This window comes from Thunnus thynnus, chromosome 14, assembly GCF_963924715.1.
Source record: "Thunnus thynnus chromosome 14, fThuThy2.1, whole genome shotgun sequence".
Classification (NCBI taxonomy): Eukaryota; Metazoa; Chordata; class Actinopteri; order Scombriformes; family Scombridae; genus Thunnus; species Thunnus thynnus.
This window is the reverse complement of record NC_089530.1, coordinates 15,321,676-15,339,510: the sequence shown is the minus strand read 5'-3', so window position 1 is coordinate 15,339,510 and position 17,835 is coordinate 15,321,676. Positions and strand designations below refer to the sequence as shown.

The following is a 17,835-nucleotide window of genomic DNA, read 5'->3' as shown; positions in this document are numbered from 1 at the left end:
AATCATCTCTAAAGCAAACCGCAAACTCTTCTACACATTTGTTCGGGCTCAGTCGCGACTTTGATGCCCACTGAGCTACTGAAAAAGTGAGGCCAAGCAAATTACGCCCACTTATATTCCAACCTTCGAGAACATTTTACATTCAATACTCACACCACTGAAATAACAGCACAGTGATGCTTATTTGCCATTAAATAGTGTACATGAATGACTTGGAGAAAGAGGGTGAATGGATGATATAACTGATGGGATCATTTATAACAACACAACATCCAACACAGACAATCACATTATGCTTATGTGTGTGTTTGTGTGCATCGGAGACTGCGCTGACCTTGTCTGATTTCCTCCGCTGTTCTGTCGATGAGAACGTAGAGCGACCACACCACGCAGGTGATGGCGATGACATGGAAGGTGACCGAACACATGATCTTCCTTCTCTCGCTCGCCGTCATCTGTAGCTTCTCCCACTGCGGCGGAGAGCAAGAAGAGGACAAAGGAATGACATGAGAGGAGGTCGAAAGCTTTGAAACAACACTTAAGCGGCTAAACTGTTGGCTCTCGTAGCAGTTTTCTGGAGCACCTCAAAGTGTGAGCTAAATATTTGATGGAGGGCATTCAGCTAGTGTGATCTAGATCCAATGCTACATTACACTTCTTGGCAGAGTGAGCAAGATAGAGAAGATAAGTGGCATACAACACCCAGGATAGAAAGGCCCGGCACCCTGCTGCCTGCCAGCCAGCACAGCTTACAGACTGTAGCACCGTGCCTGTCACAGGCTGCACAATATATTATCAGGGAATGAGCCCATGGATACAAAAAAACATGATAATAATACGATGCCAGCACCATCAGATTCACTCACACTCTGCAAATATGCTGTTTAGGCTCATTGAACATCCAAATGCACTCAGCAATGAGAAAAATGGCAGAGATTGGGTATTTGTGCTATGATTGCAGGGTCAGTTTGACAAGAAGCGGGTGTTTCATTAAGAGATGAAGCCAAGCATCCATTGACAAACATTTCACAGGAACACTGGAATCCCCCTATCATCTCGAATTTCGTAACTTCATTACTCACCGGCGAGATTCAGAAGCTATTAAGAGCGAAGCGTTTGTTTAAGGCCTTTTGTGCAACTAATGAAGGGTGGAGGAATTTTAATTAGTGTCCTGCTATCTTCAGGCCACAGAGATTGATAAGAGCATTTAATGGAGGCATGCTGCCCCTAAACCATTTGAAATGAATCACAACCCCCCTACACTCACAACCCCCCCCCCCCCCCCCCCCCCCCCCCCCCACACCCCCACACCCCACAAGTTCCGCCTATGAAATCGGCTTCAAAGCGCAGTGTCATGCTTGTGTTATCTGCATGACAGATTGGAGACAGCTTTTGGCATTTTCAGCTTCATAACAAAGGAATGATGTGAGCTTAGTTGTGACACTTGGGAGCTGAGCTGCAATGACAGCCTGAATTTATTAAGTGAGAACAAACTAATCAACGGGAGCATTAATTACTTTTCTACGAATGTGTACACCTCCCAACATTGCAACACACACACATACAAACTGTGCCTTACCTTGCGCAGCGGCTTGAGCTTGGTCTCCATGATAAACTCATATTTGCAGAGCTCACAGCAGCGAGTGTCGGAGCTCTTGATCCACTGCTGTAGACAGGCCTGGTGGACGAAGCGCAGGCTCCCCGTGCAGTGGCACGGTGTGATCAGAGGACTCTCGTCATCCCCTTCACAGTGACAAATCCTACGGGAGCCAAAACATACAGTCAACACTCAGCAAGAGGCGAGACAGCTGTAATAGTAGGAAGACAGGGCAGAGGAAAGATAAAAAAGGGAAAAGCTGACATATCTAGCCCAAAGTCAAACTCATGTTTGGAACATAACTGTCAGCAAACTTGTCGCATTTTCTAGCAGTATGTATAATAAGTATAACAAAAAATATTTGTTAATTTCACACTAGAAACAGATAAAGGAAAGCACGGCAGAGAGGAATATAATTTCGCAAATATAAAAGCATATTAACACCCTGAAAGCAAAACGACAACACATGTCAGAGGTGAAAAAACTCAATCAAGACAAACTAATTTGGTTCAAAGCACTTCATTTGCAAATCAAAATGACATTTTCTGAAAATGATCTTCTGTGTTCTTGCAGCCAAGCAGCACAAAATTGAATGCAGCAAATTTAATCTCAGATACCCTGCAGTTGTAGCAGCGGCAATCATGTTGTCTGTGATGAAAACTAAGTGAGGACCATGTTAAGATGATACATACAGGAAGCAGAAAAACCACAACCTCATAAATGACAACAGAGTCCAACAACAGAGTTACAAATCCAGCATTTGTTGCAAGGCTACTGCATGCAATTGCATTCGATTTTATGAGATGTTTGTGATATTGCGTCCAGCCCCTGTAGATGCTTGCTGTAAGGTGGCTATTCTGGGCACCGAGACGACTGGAACATTCGATTAGGTGTCTGCTACCTCTGAGGACTACTGGAAACGCTTTTCTCAGCGAGAGGAACCAAACACACTTTTAATATCAGGTCCGAAGTGGTCTACCTCTCCTCCTCAAGATGACATATTGGACTTCGTCTGGCAGGTTGGAGGACAGCAGCTATTAGTCACCCGCGCTAAGGAAGAGTGTATTTGTCTGTGTCTGTCTGTTCAGTACGAGAATCCAGATATGTACACACTTCCACCAGTAAGTGTCTGAGTCAGTGGTAAGGGATAAAATGGAGGTTTAAAAACAGAGTTGGAAAGGGTTATTACCTCCAAGTCGAGGCAATAACACACACACACAGACACACAAACACACACACACACACACCACTTGCAGGAAGCAGAAGGTAAAGTCCGTGACCTTGTTGCAGCTGCTCAGACTAGAGCAGAGTCCTCAGTGAATGAGTAATAAGCCCCAAAATCAGCAGCTGCTTGTTTCCACTTCAACACAACTTTGATTAAAGTTCAGAATGATGTATCTGGTTAGACTAACTGAGCCACTGGAAAGGGAGGAAAATCCTTTCCAGTGTAGAATAAAGTGCAAATGATTTCCCTGCAGAGGTTTCATAGATTAACTGATACAAGCAACTGTACACAACTGAAGGCCATGTACTTTCACTATTTCAGCCCACTCTTCAATTATTCCACTTTTTCCACTAATTTCTACAAACAGATGCATGAACCAGGAAGTGTTTCTACTATAAGAAGAAGAAACAAGTAAATAAAGGTATAGGGGGAAAAAAGGAGGGAGACGGAGAGAGCAGGGTGTTCAAATGGGATTGTCTTCATCCTAGTTCAGGAGACGATAAGAAGGCACGAGGACACACCCACATGCACCCACGCGTGTTGGAAAGTGAGCAAGGAGGATGGATAAAGGCTATTTCCAGAGTTGACTGATCTGGCCAAAGTGTTACAAGATTAAAAGACAAAATGAACAAAGGAGCATAAAAATAGGTCATTTCTACCGGTTCCTCCAAAAAGAGGAGGAGGTGGAAGAGTGGAATGAGGACAGAGGGATTAAAGGATAGAGGAGGCACAATTAACATCTCTAGAAGATGTTTTTTTTTTTCTATTGGTTATGGCTGGGCTGCTTTGTTTTTGTTTGTTTGCATGGATCACAGGATGATGAACTGCAGATTCTCAACCCACACATACTGTAATGTACTCCTCTTTCAAAAAAAAAAAAAAAAAAATCTGCCTGAGGACCTGGATTCTCTTGGTGCTCATATCAAGCCCTGGCGCCTGTTAAAATGGACAGATTTAACAAATTATTCTAACGTTGATGTGGATTTTTTTATTCAAATCGTAGGAGGGGATAACCACAGAAAAATCCCTACACCTCCACAAGCAGCCCTAAGTGATCAGTAAACTACATGAGTGGAAGAGACCTGTAAGAAATTCAGGTTTTTGCTCAATTTCATGGAGCTTCACCTGCTAGAAACAGCCAAGACTGTATAAAAAACTGCTAAAAAAGGCACTTAAAAAGATAGAAATCTCACAAATGCATCACACTAAATTCAGCACTGTCATTCACATCAACCTGTACATCCCATATATTGAACAGATGAAAAGAATAATCCAAAACCTTTTGTAAATTTGCAGCTAAATTAACTGTATCTGTCAGCGGCAGCACGTTCCAAGCACTGTCAAGCTTGGGAGGGAAGTTAAAATTTAATTTGCATCGCTCGAGCTGCCAAAACACACCCTGTTTAAACAGTAATTCTAAGATGGCAGAGGCACCGTTAGAGTGTGTCAACATGAAAATGTGAGAAGCAAAACAGTCGAGAAATCACAAGCACCTCAAGCTGAGAGGGAAACAAGCTCTGCGACATTACAGCCTAGGCGAGGCATCTACTTTCTTCCTGTTCTCTCTCTTGTCGGTTTCCTCGTACTGCTCTCCTGTGGCACTCCTCACTCTCTCAGTCTGTCGCTCTAAGATCCCCCTCCTTCCAGCTATTCCTTGTTCTGCCCTGAAGTGTTTATGTGTTTGTTTTCAAATAAAATTTTCAGCACCAATCTGTTTTTTTTGTGCTAAACAGATATTTATGGGGGTGATGTGGAGAACAGTGATGAGCATTGAAATGAGGCATTTTGTTTTCCTCTGTTCTCAGTTGGTTTTCAGTCTGAACGGTTTAAACTCTGCACCCTGCCAGAGACGGGCTGATCAGACAAAAACACAATTTAATTAGCAGGAGCACCACTGGAAGCCATCCTCCCTTTTTCCTCCTTTCACCTCTCTTGCACGTCTTAAGAGGTTACTCATCTTTGTGTGGCCAAGCTGGCTTTAAAAGGGAATATTAAATTAGCTTAGAAGAAACTTATCTTTTGGAGGAAGGTTAAGGAATTATATGTAATCTTGCTGATTTACGTTGTCAGATGTAAAAGCTTAAAAGGTACCCTGTGGAGTTAGCCACTACGGGGCAAAGATTCTGACCCTGTTTTGATCGTATCTGAGGCTCTGCTAGTACACGCACGAGGACCGCACATGTTTAGTGCATGCTATAAAAGAAGAAGACAACGAACAGGTGAAACACGATGCAAGAGCTGGAGGAGGAGAAATAGTAGTCACAGCAAAGAAGCATAACTCTGACCGTTTTCACTCAAAGATTGGCAGTGTCTATCAAATGAAAAGGGTCAAATAATACCTGGTTTCACACCATTAATCTGATCAACAACGGGTGGCAGTAAAGCACCAAGAAACTTAGCAATGCACCAGTGAAAAGCAGGGGAAAAGAAGGCTACTAGCCAATGTGCAAATGGATGTAAATGATGCCAGCTTAAAAAAAAAAAAGTTAAAATTCCCCTTTGTAAATGTTTAAGTTTCTGTGACATTTGTGATAAGGAAATAGACCAAGTCACCGTTTACAAGATTGTCATCTATCTACTTTCTGAAACGCTGTCGATAAAAGAGCTGGCTATTAATTAACATGCTATTCCTCTGTGAAAAACAACCACCCCCACACACACACACACTTTCACAAGTGAGGACAGCCTCTGGTCTGAGCTCACGCTTCAAGCCACCTGACAGGAAGCTGGCACGATGTGTTTGTTTGTGTTTGTGTGTGCAGAGACTGTGGAGGCTATTTGAAGCCAATAATCTGCCTGCTGATCTCTGGCCTTCACCTTGCCAATTCTGAGCTCTCATGTTTCTCTATCGGCCCACTGCTGACGTAAGATGTATAATCTGAAACGCAGTGCATGCACAGACCACAGCTGAGAAGGAAAAAAAGAGACATACGGTATTAAGTATATAATTGACATGTCTCTTGTGTTTAAGACTTAACCCTCATCAATCTCCTGAGCTGCTGCCAGGCGAGGTATTGACAGACAGATACTGTAACCCAGAGGGACTCAACTCCTTCTATGTGGGGCTCAAAACTCCTTTTCTTGGTGACTTAGTCAGGTCTACCTCTAGCAAGCTTCATCTGTGGGGGGCCATGCAGCAATGACCTGGTCTGTAATCAAATATTACTCACAGATTGCACATTGACTGTCACGTGAAAAAGACTGATGAGAGCCCTGTTGACCCAATCACACAGACTCCATCGGTTCAACGCCATTTATTGTCCCCTGTCTGCCTCTGTTCCACTATTTCTCAGACAGACACACACTCCACTCCTCAATTCTATTAAAATATGTACCCTAACCTCTGCCCCCTATCTTTTCCTTATCATTGCCATCCCCGCTTATTTCTGCCTCTACTGCAAAGCTTAAAGCTTATGGGCAAAATCAATCACAAATTTTCACAGCCCATGCGAGACACTTTAATGCCTCATCGATCTAGTAACAATGAAAATTACACAAAAACCCAGCCTGACGGCACAATGAAAAACATGGTGGAGATAACAGTGAAGTGAAATGAGATGGTATGAAATTAAATGAAGTCACATTTCTGCTCTAGTCGCAAGGGAGGGGTTGAATCAGGACTGCTGAGGAAGAAGCATACTGTGTTGCAGTGCGCGTAGACTAAAGCACCTACTGTGTGTGTCAGGTTCCTTTGACTAACAGCTCCACTTCAAGCAGGTGTGTTTTTTTTGTTGTTTTTACCTTTACCTTTAGATGGTGGGCAGCGTTGATGAGGCAGACAGGAAACAAGGGGAGAGAGATGGTGGGTATGACGAACCAGGGATGTTGCGGTTATGTGTCATGCGCAGTAACCATTTGGTTGCCGGGGCGCTCCCCAAGCAGGTGTTTTGAGGACAAATACTACTGTGTTGTTAAGATATTTGCTGGGTGACTATACTACAGGGTGAGAAGCTCTCCACTACTCAACAGGGCTCTGGGGGTCACTGCCACGTCACGGCACAGGGGTGGTCTGGGCTCTATCATGTCACAGGAATGGTGGGTGCTTATCACACCATCCAGAAAGTCACCCACCTGCAGCAGTCGCCAGATAGTGAATAGGGTGACAGTGGCCCAGTTTTCTCTGACAAAGGGGACGGGCAGCAGTCCAGGTCGCTGTCCTCATCCATATAGCACAGGGGGGCTAGAAGAGCACCTGCCACAGTGCTTGTACTTGGGGTTGCCAGCTGGCTTGTTCCCTTTCGAGCTGGATGGGGCTGTTCCTCCTCAAACACATCATCATCTCCCAGTAGGTCGTCAGGGGCAAACCCTGACTCACTGCCAGCCAGCAGGGCGCTGGAGGACTTGGTGATGTGGAGGTGGGAGGCGTAGCTGCCCAGCTCAGAGCACTGCAGGCTGGCCGAGGTAGAGGATCGAGAGAAGGGGAGGAGAAGACGGAGGAAGTTGGAGCTCGGGGAGTGATGGTGGTGATGAGGGTGGAGGTGGGTGTTGGAAAGAGGAGGAGGAGGGGCAGTAACAGCAGAATCAGGTGGGAGAAAATTACTGGGAGGTACGCCCAACATGTATTTGTAGTTGTTAGTGAAGGAGGGGACGAGGTGGGGGTGGGCGTGTGTCGAGAAGGCTGGGTTTGGGTTCTGGTGTGCAGGTGCCGCAACCAGCTTGCCGTTTAGCGTGTGCGCCCTTCGATCTGAGCCGGGCGGCTGAGCGGGCTCGGGCTTCAGCTCCAGCTCTCCCTCAGAGCAGGTGCGATCTATAAAGTGCAGACCGCGACAGAGACTGTCCACACGCTGGCCCACATCGTTCAGAGACACTGAAAACCTGAGGGAGCCGTTGGGGCGGATGTTGACAGAGGAAGGGCGGAGCAGAGAGAGCCAGTCTCGTTGTTTGGTGTGTTTGGAGGCTGGTAGGGCGTCTGTGCAGAGGGTGGTCACTGAAATACCTCCTGAACCTTGGCAGGTTTTACCGTTAGAATTCAAAAGTACCACAGCCGTCTGCTTCTGACAGTCCTGATCCTGACTGCTGGTGTGAGAGTGTTTGTGAACGTGTGTTTAATGAAAGAGGACCATGTAATAGACAATGATGGTGAAGGACAGCAGGAAAAGGAAAGGGAAAGGACAAAAAAAGAGAAATGGAAAAGACATCATGCTTTTGAAAACAAAGGAAAATTGAAAAGAGGAAAGTGTGCCTGAAAATGAGCAACACTGAATGACCCATGTTACTATAAAACCCATTTTACAGCACTACACCACAAAGTAACACTGCATTGCACACTGTGATGGGTAACCCAACATTGCTCACTGACAAGGCTCACCAGTAATGGGCTGATAAATAGATACACATAAATGACAGCACTGGCAGTAAGAATGAAGAGAGGTTGAGGTGGGTTGTACCTGCAGATGTCCTGGCTGGAAGGAGACACGGACGTCCTTGAGAAGCTGCATGGAGCATTGACTGAAGTTGGGCTTCCCGCCTGAGAAGCAAAAAAAGAAAGAAAAAAAAGCAGCTTAGGTCAGAAAATACAATCATGAGACATCTTAAACCCTAAGGTAAAACAACTATTGTATTATTCAACAACTAAGACCAAATCATATTTCCTGCGCTGCCTGTGTTGTGGTGAGAATTATCAAACTCTTGCCGCTGTCGGCTCCTGAATCTGATCTTTACGGAAAAGGAGTGACAGCACGTCATGCACTGATGCACGGGATGATACAAAGGAAAAACACAATACTGGCAGTTAATCTATCTGATTAACGTAATGCCAGGCAAAATCTGTGTTGGTGCGTCATGGAGCAGGCAACACACGAGGCGGCGAAGGGTGAAGAGCAGAGGAGACAGACTGCGAGACAGAGACAGAGTAATGAAGAATGACGCGCAGTGAGAGGCACAGCGGGAAGACTCAGGGCTGCAGACGTCTTCAGCCTCCACGGAAAATTTTTGAAACAGATGCTCCTGGAGGGGCTGATATAATAAAAAAATACCTTCTGTATTATCTACTGTAGCTTTCATCAATATTTATTTTACACAAACATGGTGAGAATAACTTAAAATGGTCTGGATTTTAAGGGAAGATTTTGGTTTATTACAGCATGGGTTTAATTTCTGTAGTTTTGGCCATCACTTCTAATACTTATGATAACATTTTACCTAAAAAGTAACTGCTGACATCTGGGAACATGACAAATTGATACAAAAAAGTCTGACGAGGCAAGAAACACAAGCAGTCAGACAATCAGACAGGTTCTAAACAAGCAGTTTAGCTATATTAGCTGGATTATCTAAACCGTGTATTTTACTATGCTAAATATGAGGCTACAGCCAGTTATCTTAGCCTAGCATAAAGACTGGAAACAGCAGGAAACGGCTAGCTTGGCTCTGTCTAAAGTTAAAAAACCAGCACCTCTAAAGCTTAACACATAAAAAAAAAACTGAAAAACTCACTAAAAAAATCATAGTAACGACAAGCATCCAGGAAGTTTTTGACAGACATTTGGACAAGACAGTAAAGCTAATGAAAACCAGGGTTTTAAGTGTATTTCCTAAACTTTTAGCCCTTCAATGAAGCACCCAGTGTCCTAGACAGCATAAAGATTGGGTAGGGATAGTAAAGAATGTGATCCGATAGTGTTTGGGTTACTAACATAAAGACACGGGGGGGGGCCTGGTAATTTCAACAAGAAACTAATTACCTATTGATTTCATTTCTAACTAAGGGAGAATTTATAGCTCATGGTCTGACACTAATCAATACAGAATTCAATGTCCAGCTACGCCCTTCAGCCTGTTTTTCTGTAGGTCCATGAACAGCACAGCTTCTCTTTAACTTCTTTTTTTTTTCCACTTGCACACAAAGAAACAAACATGCTGTTCTGTCTCTGTTTCTTTCTCTTTAAATAGTGCATCCAAGGTTGCAGTTTCCACCAAATCTTTTTATTTCCTGTTCTGAAAAAGCTCACATTAAAAGATTCTTGTTTGGGGCTTCTGCAGGAGTCGGGACTAAATGTAAAACGAACAGACAGCTCTGAGAAGTGAGTGAAAGACGAAAAGATCCGATCAAAGCGGAAAAGTGTGATTATTATGCAGCTGTTAGCTATATTTAACTACATAGGTAGAACATGCTGCTTCAGGTCTAAACTTCAACAATGACTAAAAACAAGAAACCGATGACAAAGTCCTGTGTAGTTTTAGACACTAAAAGTGAAGCGAGAATGCTTTAAATGTCATGAATAGTTTTTATTTATCATTTAACTTCATACAAAGTTCAGTAAACAGAAGAAACCTAAATGAAATCAATATGTTACCACGCTTTGCCTTTAAAACAGCATCATCTGTTGCAGGACTCCTTGTTCTTGTTGCTGAAGATAGTTATTTATGACTCTGGCTGTATGTTTGGGGTCATTGTCATCCTGCAGATTGGGACCAATCAGATGCCTCCTTGATGGTTTTGCGTGATGGATACGAATCTCAACATCTAAAACTTTTCCACAGTACTGCATGTTTAGCTAAAACATTGTGTGACTGAGCTCTAAATGTCAACTGATAAAAAAAAAGTAGATTGACTGCCCTGGATGGTATCTTTATCCCTTATTTGATTGTAGCTGTGTAAACATAACGTTCCAGTGCCACTTTGCATCTGTTAATCATTCATTTCGTCACCTCATGTGCGTTAAGCAGCATCTGAGAGTTTAACAAGGTGATAAAAAAGTCAAGATAGTAATGATTAACTTCATAACGCCCTGTGTGACACTCTCTTCTCTTTTGCTTCCTCCATCCTCCATCAGAGTACTATTAAACATCTGCTCTCACATAACAGCCCCTCTCGTAACGAGGACCTTTGATGAGTAAATGAGTGTCTGCACTTAATGGATAACCAAAACACTGCGGGCAATTACTGAAGAATTGTGGCAGGCAGTTTTAACACTTGTCACCTTTTACTTATGAAACTGTAAACTGTGAAAAGCAGCTTACTTACTCTCAAGTTTGTCCATTCAGTTGTGGTTCTTTTGCTCTGTTGTAATTAGATATAATCCAGCCTCACATATTACTCTCAGTGTAATGAACACCTGTTTACTGTGCTTGATGAAACAATCTCCCAATTCATTATCATAACTACTTATTTAACCTCTCTCCTTCAGCACCCACCCATCCACACACACACACACACACACACACACACACACAAGCATAAATTATCCTCTTCTCCACTTGCTACACCCTTTCTTTCTCCTCTTATTCCTCTAAGACCTGTTTTCTCACATCTGCAATTACCTCTGCATCAATTGTTCTTTTACCAAGGTGATATCTACCTAGAGAGAAATACAGCTCTCATTTTCTTGCCTTATAGGCAATTGAGAGAATAACCTTTGAACTGCAGGAACAACAAATCACTGCCACCCGGTGAGAAGCTTCAATGAAGCGGGAGATGTTCCTGAACAGACCATGCAAGTGAACTGGATATTGACAGGATACCAATAGAAAAGCAACATAAAAGATCTTTGTTGATATCACAAATCGTACAAAACCCATCCCAACTCAGGGTCCAATTATTCTCACGAATGTCACTTTCTAAAATCTGAATTTTAATGCTTTTGTATTAAAAGAAAAATAACAGAACGTTGTTTTGTTAAATTACTGTTTCCAAGGTTAAGCATGAACTTTTTTTTCTTAAAATTATTATTTTTGGGCAGTTTTGCCTTTATTTGACAGCTGAAAGTGCAGAAAGACAGGAAATGTGGGTTAATAGATGGGTATGACTTGTAACATGGATGTTGCAGATGTTTGCATCTTTACCAGTAAGCTACCAGGGTGACCCATAAACATGAACTTTAAAGGAATATAGAGATGCAGTTGATCACCAGCAAATTAATCAGTTATTAACAATAAACTATTTTGATAATCGAATAATAATGTTAGTCTCTCTTTAGTCTTTAGTCTTATACCACTCTCACATATGAGAGTGGTTTCAATCTTCTCATCAAACAATAGTGTATTTCCCAAAAAGTTGCACTATTCCTTTAACGCTTCATGTTTACGCTTACATACGACGACAAGTCCTCAAAGTGCTACAGATGACTTAACAGCCACTTGAGTTCACATGTCAGCAGATCTATCGGCATCGCAACTGACAGAACTGCCTCTGAGGATGAAGCATCACACCACGTCGTAAGGCTGAAAGCTAGTAAGTGGACCTTGAGTCGAGATTGTTTTGTCAAACATAAAAGATGAAAAAGTGTGTCAGGTTAATCACTGAGCCAAGTGGTATTACTGCTGAGATACATTAACATTATACAACCACCCTGTGCAAATGTTCAATAAATTCAATTTTTAATTAGCAAATTCTATTTTACTACTATTGCAGTTCATTTTTTTAGCTCTCATCCTTTCACTGTAAGCTTCTGCCAGGCTCTCACAAGGTCACACTGCATAATGCATAGCTCAAAAGTGAGCTATGAATTTTAAAACACCAGTAACATACTGTCATACACTGATACAACCAAACTAACCACTCATAAGTTGTGCTGATAATGTATATCTCCTGATAATTCTTCTCATAATACATTTGAGCAGCAAGCATTTCAGTGCAACTGCATCATGGCTAAAGGATATTTGAACTCTATTACCAGTTGCAAGATACTTGAATTTTTCCAAATCTAGCAAACGGAGGGAGTAGATGGCTCAAGAGAAAAGGCTAGTTACTATGATTATACCCCGGCAAAGTGTATAATCACAATAAGTAGGAAGCAGGAGCAAAACTCTGCAAAATTCAATCACAGACCTAATCTCGCCTTCTGACAAGAAGTGCAGAAAATCCACTGTGAACTAAAGATACAGTTTTTCATGAGCTACTCTGAGGCACAGAAATCAAATACTAAAATTTCCCTTTTTTTTTTTGAGAAACTACAAGCACATAAGAGCCTTAATCTGTGTGATTTGGTAGCAGCAGTTAAAGGGAGTCTGAAGGAAAGCTGGTTGATTTGATTGGCCAATCATTTATTTTAAATCATGCCTATTCATCTGTTTCAATGTGATGTCATGTCAGCTTGTAGAAACTGGCAGTCAGTACTGCAGCTTCAGCTCTTGAATAGACTTCAGGGTGGCACCACCAGATTTAGAAGAATTCACTTTCTGTATCATTTTGACATCATTAGGCTGTTGCTTCATGTGCAACAATTGTTTTGTGATAAAAGGTTTGTTCCTTGATCAGATATTCAACATTTAACACTAACACTCTCACATGACAGGAAAATTACACGACAGATGACCTTTAGAGATCGACAGGGAAGACAAAATATGGAGAAGGATCTGAAAAACCTGAAATTACCGGTTGTAATTACGTGATTAAAATGAGCAAGAAATCGGAAACTCATAATTACAATAACTGATGACGATAAACACTGCTACACAGCTGGCTCATGACTGCTGAGGATAATAGTTTTCTGACCAGTGCACTTCTTCTCTTCAGGCACAGATGATTTGGTCTTTTTAAAGCTCTGTTTATTGTCTCATTTTGCTCTGGAAACCTGTCTGAATTCTTTAATAGCCGTAGAGCTGACATAATTACTCAATTAATCGATTGACTGATCATCAGAAAATAATTTTTTATAAATCGACTAATCATCTTGTCATTTTTTAAGCAGTCTTTCAAGCAAAAATGTGAGAATATGCTGCTTTTCTCTGTCATATATGATATTAAACTGTATATCTTCGGGTTTTGGACTGTTGGTCGAGTTCTTGGACTCTGAGAAACTATAATGAGTATATTTCACTATTTTCTAACATTTTTCAGAGAAAAAGGATTAATCGTGAGAGAAAATAACCTGAAGATTGATCTATCATAAAAATATTCATTAGTTATAGCCCTACATGGCTGACAACCTACTCACCTTTGTAGCAGTGATTGTAAATGTAATCAGGCTGCTTCAAAGATAAAAATGCATCATTAATATTATTTTGCCCTATCCTCCATAGGTGTCATTTTACAGCCTTGCAGGCAAATCAGCAACAACGCAATAATGATATTCTCCTCCAAAATGAATACAAAGCATTTTATAATGAAACCATTCAAGTCTGGTTCTCCAAGGACCGAGGCCAGCTTCAGCAGAACCCCGTAAAAATGAGCAATGCTGCCAGATTGAGAAATTCAACAAAGAAAAACAATACAAACTATAATGTGTTCCAAGAAATTAACAATTAACTTCTTCAAAACAGTGGCTTGGCTCAGCGCCTGGCTTCAGCAGAAGTGGTCCATCAAGCAGAACAGAGGGGCAGAACTGGTCCTGTAGAGAGCTGGAGGACAGACTCGGGTTGTGCACTGCAGCAAAAGAGCTTCAAACGCTGCAAAACTGAAGCAGCTTGAATTTTAGAGCACCACCAGATGTTTGGCTGACTATCAGCGACGGCACACTGAGCGGTGGGTCGCTTTGCTTTGTGTCTTTATGAGGGACTGTAATACTTTAATTCCTTCCCAAACAGTGTAGGAGGCATCGCACAACTCCCTGGCACTGTGCTAAAGTGAGAAACGGCTACAGCTAAGCCTCCTGACCTTGCAGAGTGGAAACTTGACTCACGCCAAATCAACGGGCAATCCTCAGCCCACACTCTGTGCTCAGATAAAGTTTTCAGAGCTGCTTCTGTATATTCGACACTGACCATTCTGGCATTTACTGAAAAATGCTTATTTGCCCTCAATAGCACCATTCAGACGATTTCTTTGTAAACAGCTCAATGAAAGACGCTTCCTGAATAAATGAATCAATGAACAAACAAATATAGAGTAGACAGAAGATAATGAGTTTTTGCCTTTGGATACACGTATGCATTTATATCTGAGATCATGAACCTTAATCTTCTACAGTGACAAGCTCACTGATGGAGGCAATATCGTCTTTATGAAACAATTTTCCCCTTGGCTAAATGCTGTGGCTTGTTCTCCTGTTATTATATAAATCTCTCGATTCCGGTGTGTGCGTCTCATGACAGGTACTCCAGTGGGAGTGTTACATGTAACTGGATACTTCGAAAGTAGATGTTTTTGTGAGTCATCCTCACAAAGGAGAACACTGTTGGATGAAAGAAAACACCAGCGGTTACACACAAAAAAAAGTCTAAATCTAAAAAGCAAAAACAAGTAATCTGCCAGGTTATCTGTATAAAAACTGGCACAGGTGCTTTAACAGAGTGAACAAATTCTTTGGACAGTTAAGCTCTCGCATACAAATTATCCAGACTGTGCTGCTGTACCCAGCTGGGGTTGTTATAAAATACTCCTCTCGGACCAACGCAGAGGTTATTTAACTTGAGAGATATCTTTCAAGTAGGTCAACAATTGGATACGAGCCCATTCCTTTTAGATTTGATCTGACACGAGTCCATATGATTCAGCTTGACTCTGTGCCATGTGAAGCAATGCAAGGGTGTGTTTTTGGCGTTCTTATTTATTCGAGTCTGGCTGGAGCTCACGTGGAAATGACAGAAACTACTCGTGCGTCAGTCAAAATCCAACTGTCATCGGCAGCTGGTACAGACAAGGCACGTGTGTAAATTAACCGCAGTTTTGTACATTTTTACGGTGATCCACAAAGTGCCTTTATCTGTCATTGTCTGGAGCTTTACAACATGAACTTGACCTACATTTTATATTCTTTCAGCAAAAAAGGAACATTTGACTCAGTGCTGGAAATATGGAAATCTTCCATCTCATCCTGCCAACACTGCAGAGAGCGGGGCAACTTATAAATGCACTGCACATATGGATAAAAATCATCCTCTGTAGTCTGACAGACCATAGTCTGGTTCAAGCCGCTTCCAAGGAAAATGGTTTCAGGAAGATTGTGTTTCACCAAAAGTATATTATCTGCATATAATAATCCACAGTTAAATCTTGTGCTTCCAGTCTGTCAAAAGTTTAGAGGACTTCTCGCTAAGGTTTTCCAAACTGGTTTAGTGACCTTTCCAGTCCCAACCTCTCTTTAACTGTTGAGATTCCTATCAGTCTCATCCATCCAGAGAACTATTAATGCTGATTTAAAATTCACCAGGCAGTGGCATTTCCCTTTAGTAAGAAGCAGGAACTAGGAAACACCATCTGGCAGGCAGACCTTCTGATTATTAATTAAAGGTGTCAAACTTAAGAGCCTTGTTCATACTTTATGTCTGTCACCCCATTACGCACATTTGTCAGAGGAATGGCGGTCTAGGCAGGACATTCAATGACAATGCATGGTGTCCAGAAACGGCTAACTAATTAAATCCACCCCTCCATTTACAGATGAGAAACCTGACACTTAGATCTCTTGGCCATCTCGTGTATGATTGTGAGTGTGGGTGTGAGAAAAGCAAGTACAAGAAGAAGAAAAGGAAATGCGGTTACAGACTTTTCTGAACTATGGAACCATAACCATTGCATATTTTTGTACGTACAGGCTTACTGTTCAAGCTAGACTAAATTTCTCAAACTACTGGGGAAGTGTCGATCTGCAATATTGATATCTGAGCTGCAAAGGGCATATTTTAATTGATCAGTTTCGTCTATTTTAAGCCCCATCAAACAATCGAACTCTCCTATCACAGCAGCTGCAGACTCGCTGCCTTCTCCACAGGCACTAAACAGAATAGAGTTAGAAAGAATTACAAAGGAAAGCAGTGATGAATTGTACTTTTGTTCATGCGGGGCTCTTGAAATGTGAAGCAGATCTTACTTAAAGGAGTCTCCGTTTCATCATTTCAGCCATTATTTCTATCGGCTACCAAATGTCAAAGATCTGAAGGCAACAGACTCGGATTTAAATCACAGGACAACCACATGAGCACAAGTTCACAGATTATTATCTCACTTTTTTAAGTGTCACTTTAAAATTATTACCCAATTCTGGCTGTTGTGAACATACGATATTGCAGGTGTGTCTCCTGGTTCAACTTTGACACAGTTGGAGTGTAATGGATGATTCAGGTCTGTGCACTTTTGGTCTCACTGTTACATCAGTAGTGTAGATAAAAGATAAACTAGGGATTTGTTTTGTTGTCTCTTTGTTGGGCTGCACAAACAGACTCTGTTTTAAAGCTATGATGTTTAGATCTTACAAGTAACTGGTGAAATTTCATCATATCCGATAATAAAAACGAGGGCCAAAAGTACTGCGAGAAACAAGACCTAAGTTGCAAAAACACACTTTTTTTTTCTTTTAAACACGATCGGCTTTGCTTTATGCAGCTGTATTATAATGTGAAATATAAGTGCTGTGTCTGAATTCTATGTAGAGGATATGCTAATTGATTTGAGTCATAAAGTGCAAAAAAATATTTTGCACAGACTCAGATTTACCACACAGGAAAACCACATGAGTACCGAGTTCACAGATCTTCTCATTTTTTTAAAATGTGTACTTTAAAATTATTACCCAATCTGACTGCGGAAAACACTTGATTCTGCAGGTGTAACTCCTTCAACTATGACAGACTGTATTTACTGTGAATGTGCACAAACAATTTTACGACACATTGGACTGTAATGGATATTTCGCATCTGTGCTCTTTTGGTTTCAGTATTATCTCAGTGGTGTAGATAAACGTTATCTTTTTGTTGGGCTGCTCATGTTGCTCGCTGCTATAGAAACTGTTTTAAAGTTGTGATGTGTAGATCTCACAGATAACTGGTGAAATTTCATTATAACCAATAAGAAGAACTATGGGCAAAAGCACCAATAAAAACAAAAACAAGCCCTCGGGTGCAAAACCACAAAATTTGCATTTGCTTTTGCTTTTGCTGTGCTTTGTGCAGCTGGAAACACATTTTCTGTCTAGATTCTGTATATTACAGATTACACATTAAATATTGAATTAGACACTATATATTAAATGATTTGGCTATGATCAGGTGCAAAACAACATCACAGTCAACTACATAAGTCTACAGTCTGCATATGAGAACCAGCCTTAGTTTTCTATCCAATTATTCATCATCTGTTGTCTGTCGTCTAAATGAAACACAGTTCTCTTAAAGCAGGGATTCAATTCAATAATT

The 17,835-nt window shown here is 41.6% G+C and overlaps 2 protein-coding genes across 6 annotated transcripts in view; both read right to left on the bottom strand.

The window, feature by feature from the left end:
* Window positions 1-17,835, bottom strand: part of LOC137197048 (E3 ubiquitin-protein ligase MARCHF8-like) — a 78,482-nt gene that overhangs the window by 7,075 nt on the left and 53,572 nt on the right. For all 5 annotated transcript variants that reach the window (XM_067610133.1, XM_067610129.1, XM_067610130.1 and 2 more), the window contains 3 exons: window positions 8,210-8,289; window positions 1,580-1,760; window positions 335-470 (listed from right to left, as the gene is read on the bottom strand). In XM_067610133.1, coding sequence (XP_067466234.1) covers window positions 335-470; window positions 1,580-1,760; window positions 8,210-8,289 — 397 coding nt within the window. The remainder of the gene's footprint in view (window positions 1-334; window positions 471-1,579; window positions 1,761-8,209; window positions 8,290-17,835) is intronic.
* LOC137197543 (uncharacterized) lies at window positions 1,768-7,861 on the bottom strand (the record flags this gene model as incomplete). Its single annotated transcript, XM_067611038.1, has 1 exon — window positions 1,768-7,861. A coding segment is annotated over one exon (993 nt), but the record flags the coding sequence as incomplete, so codon positions are not given.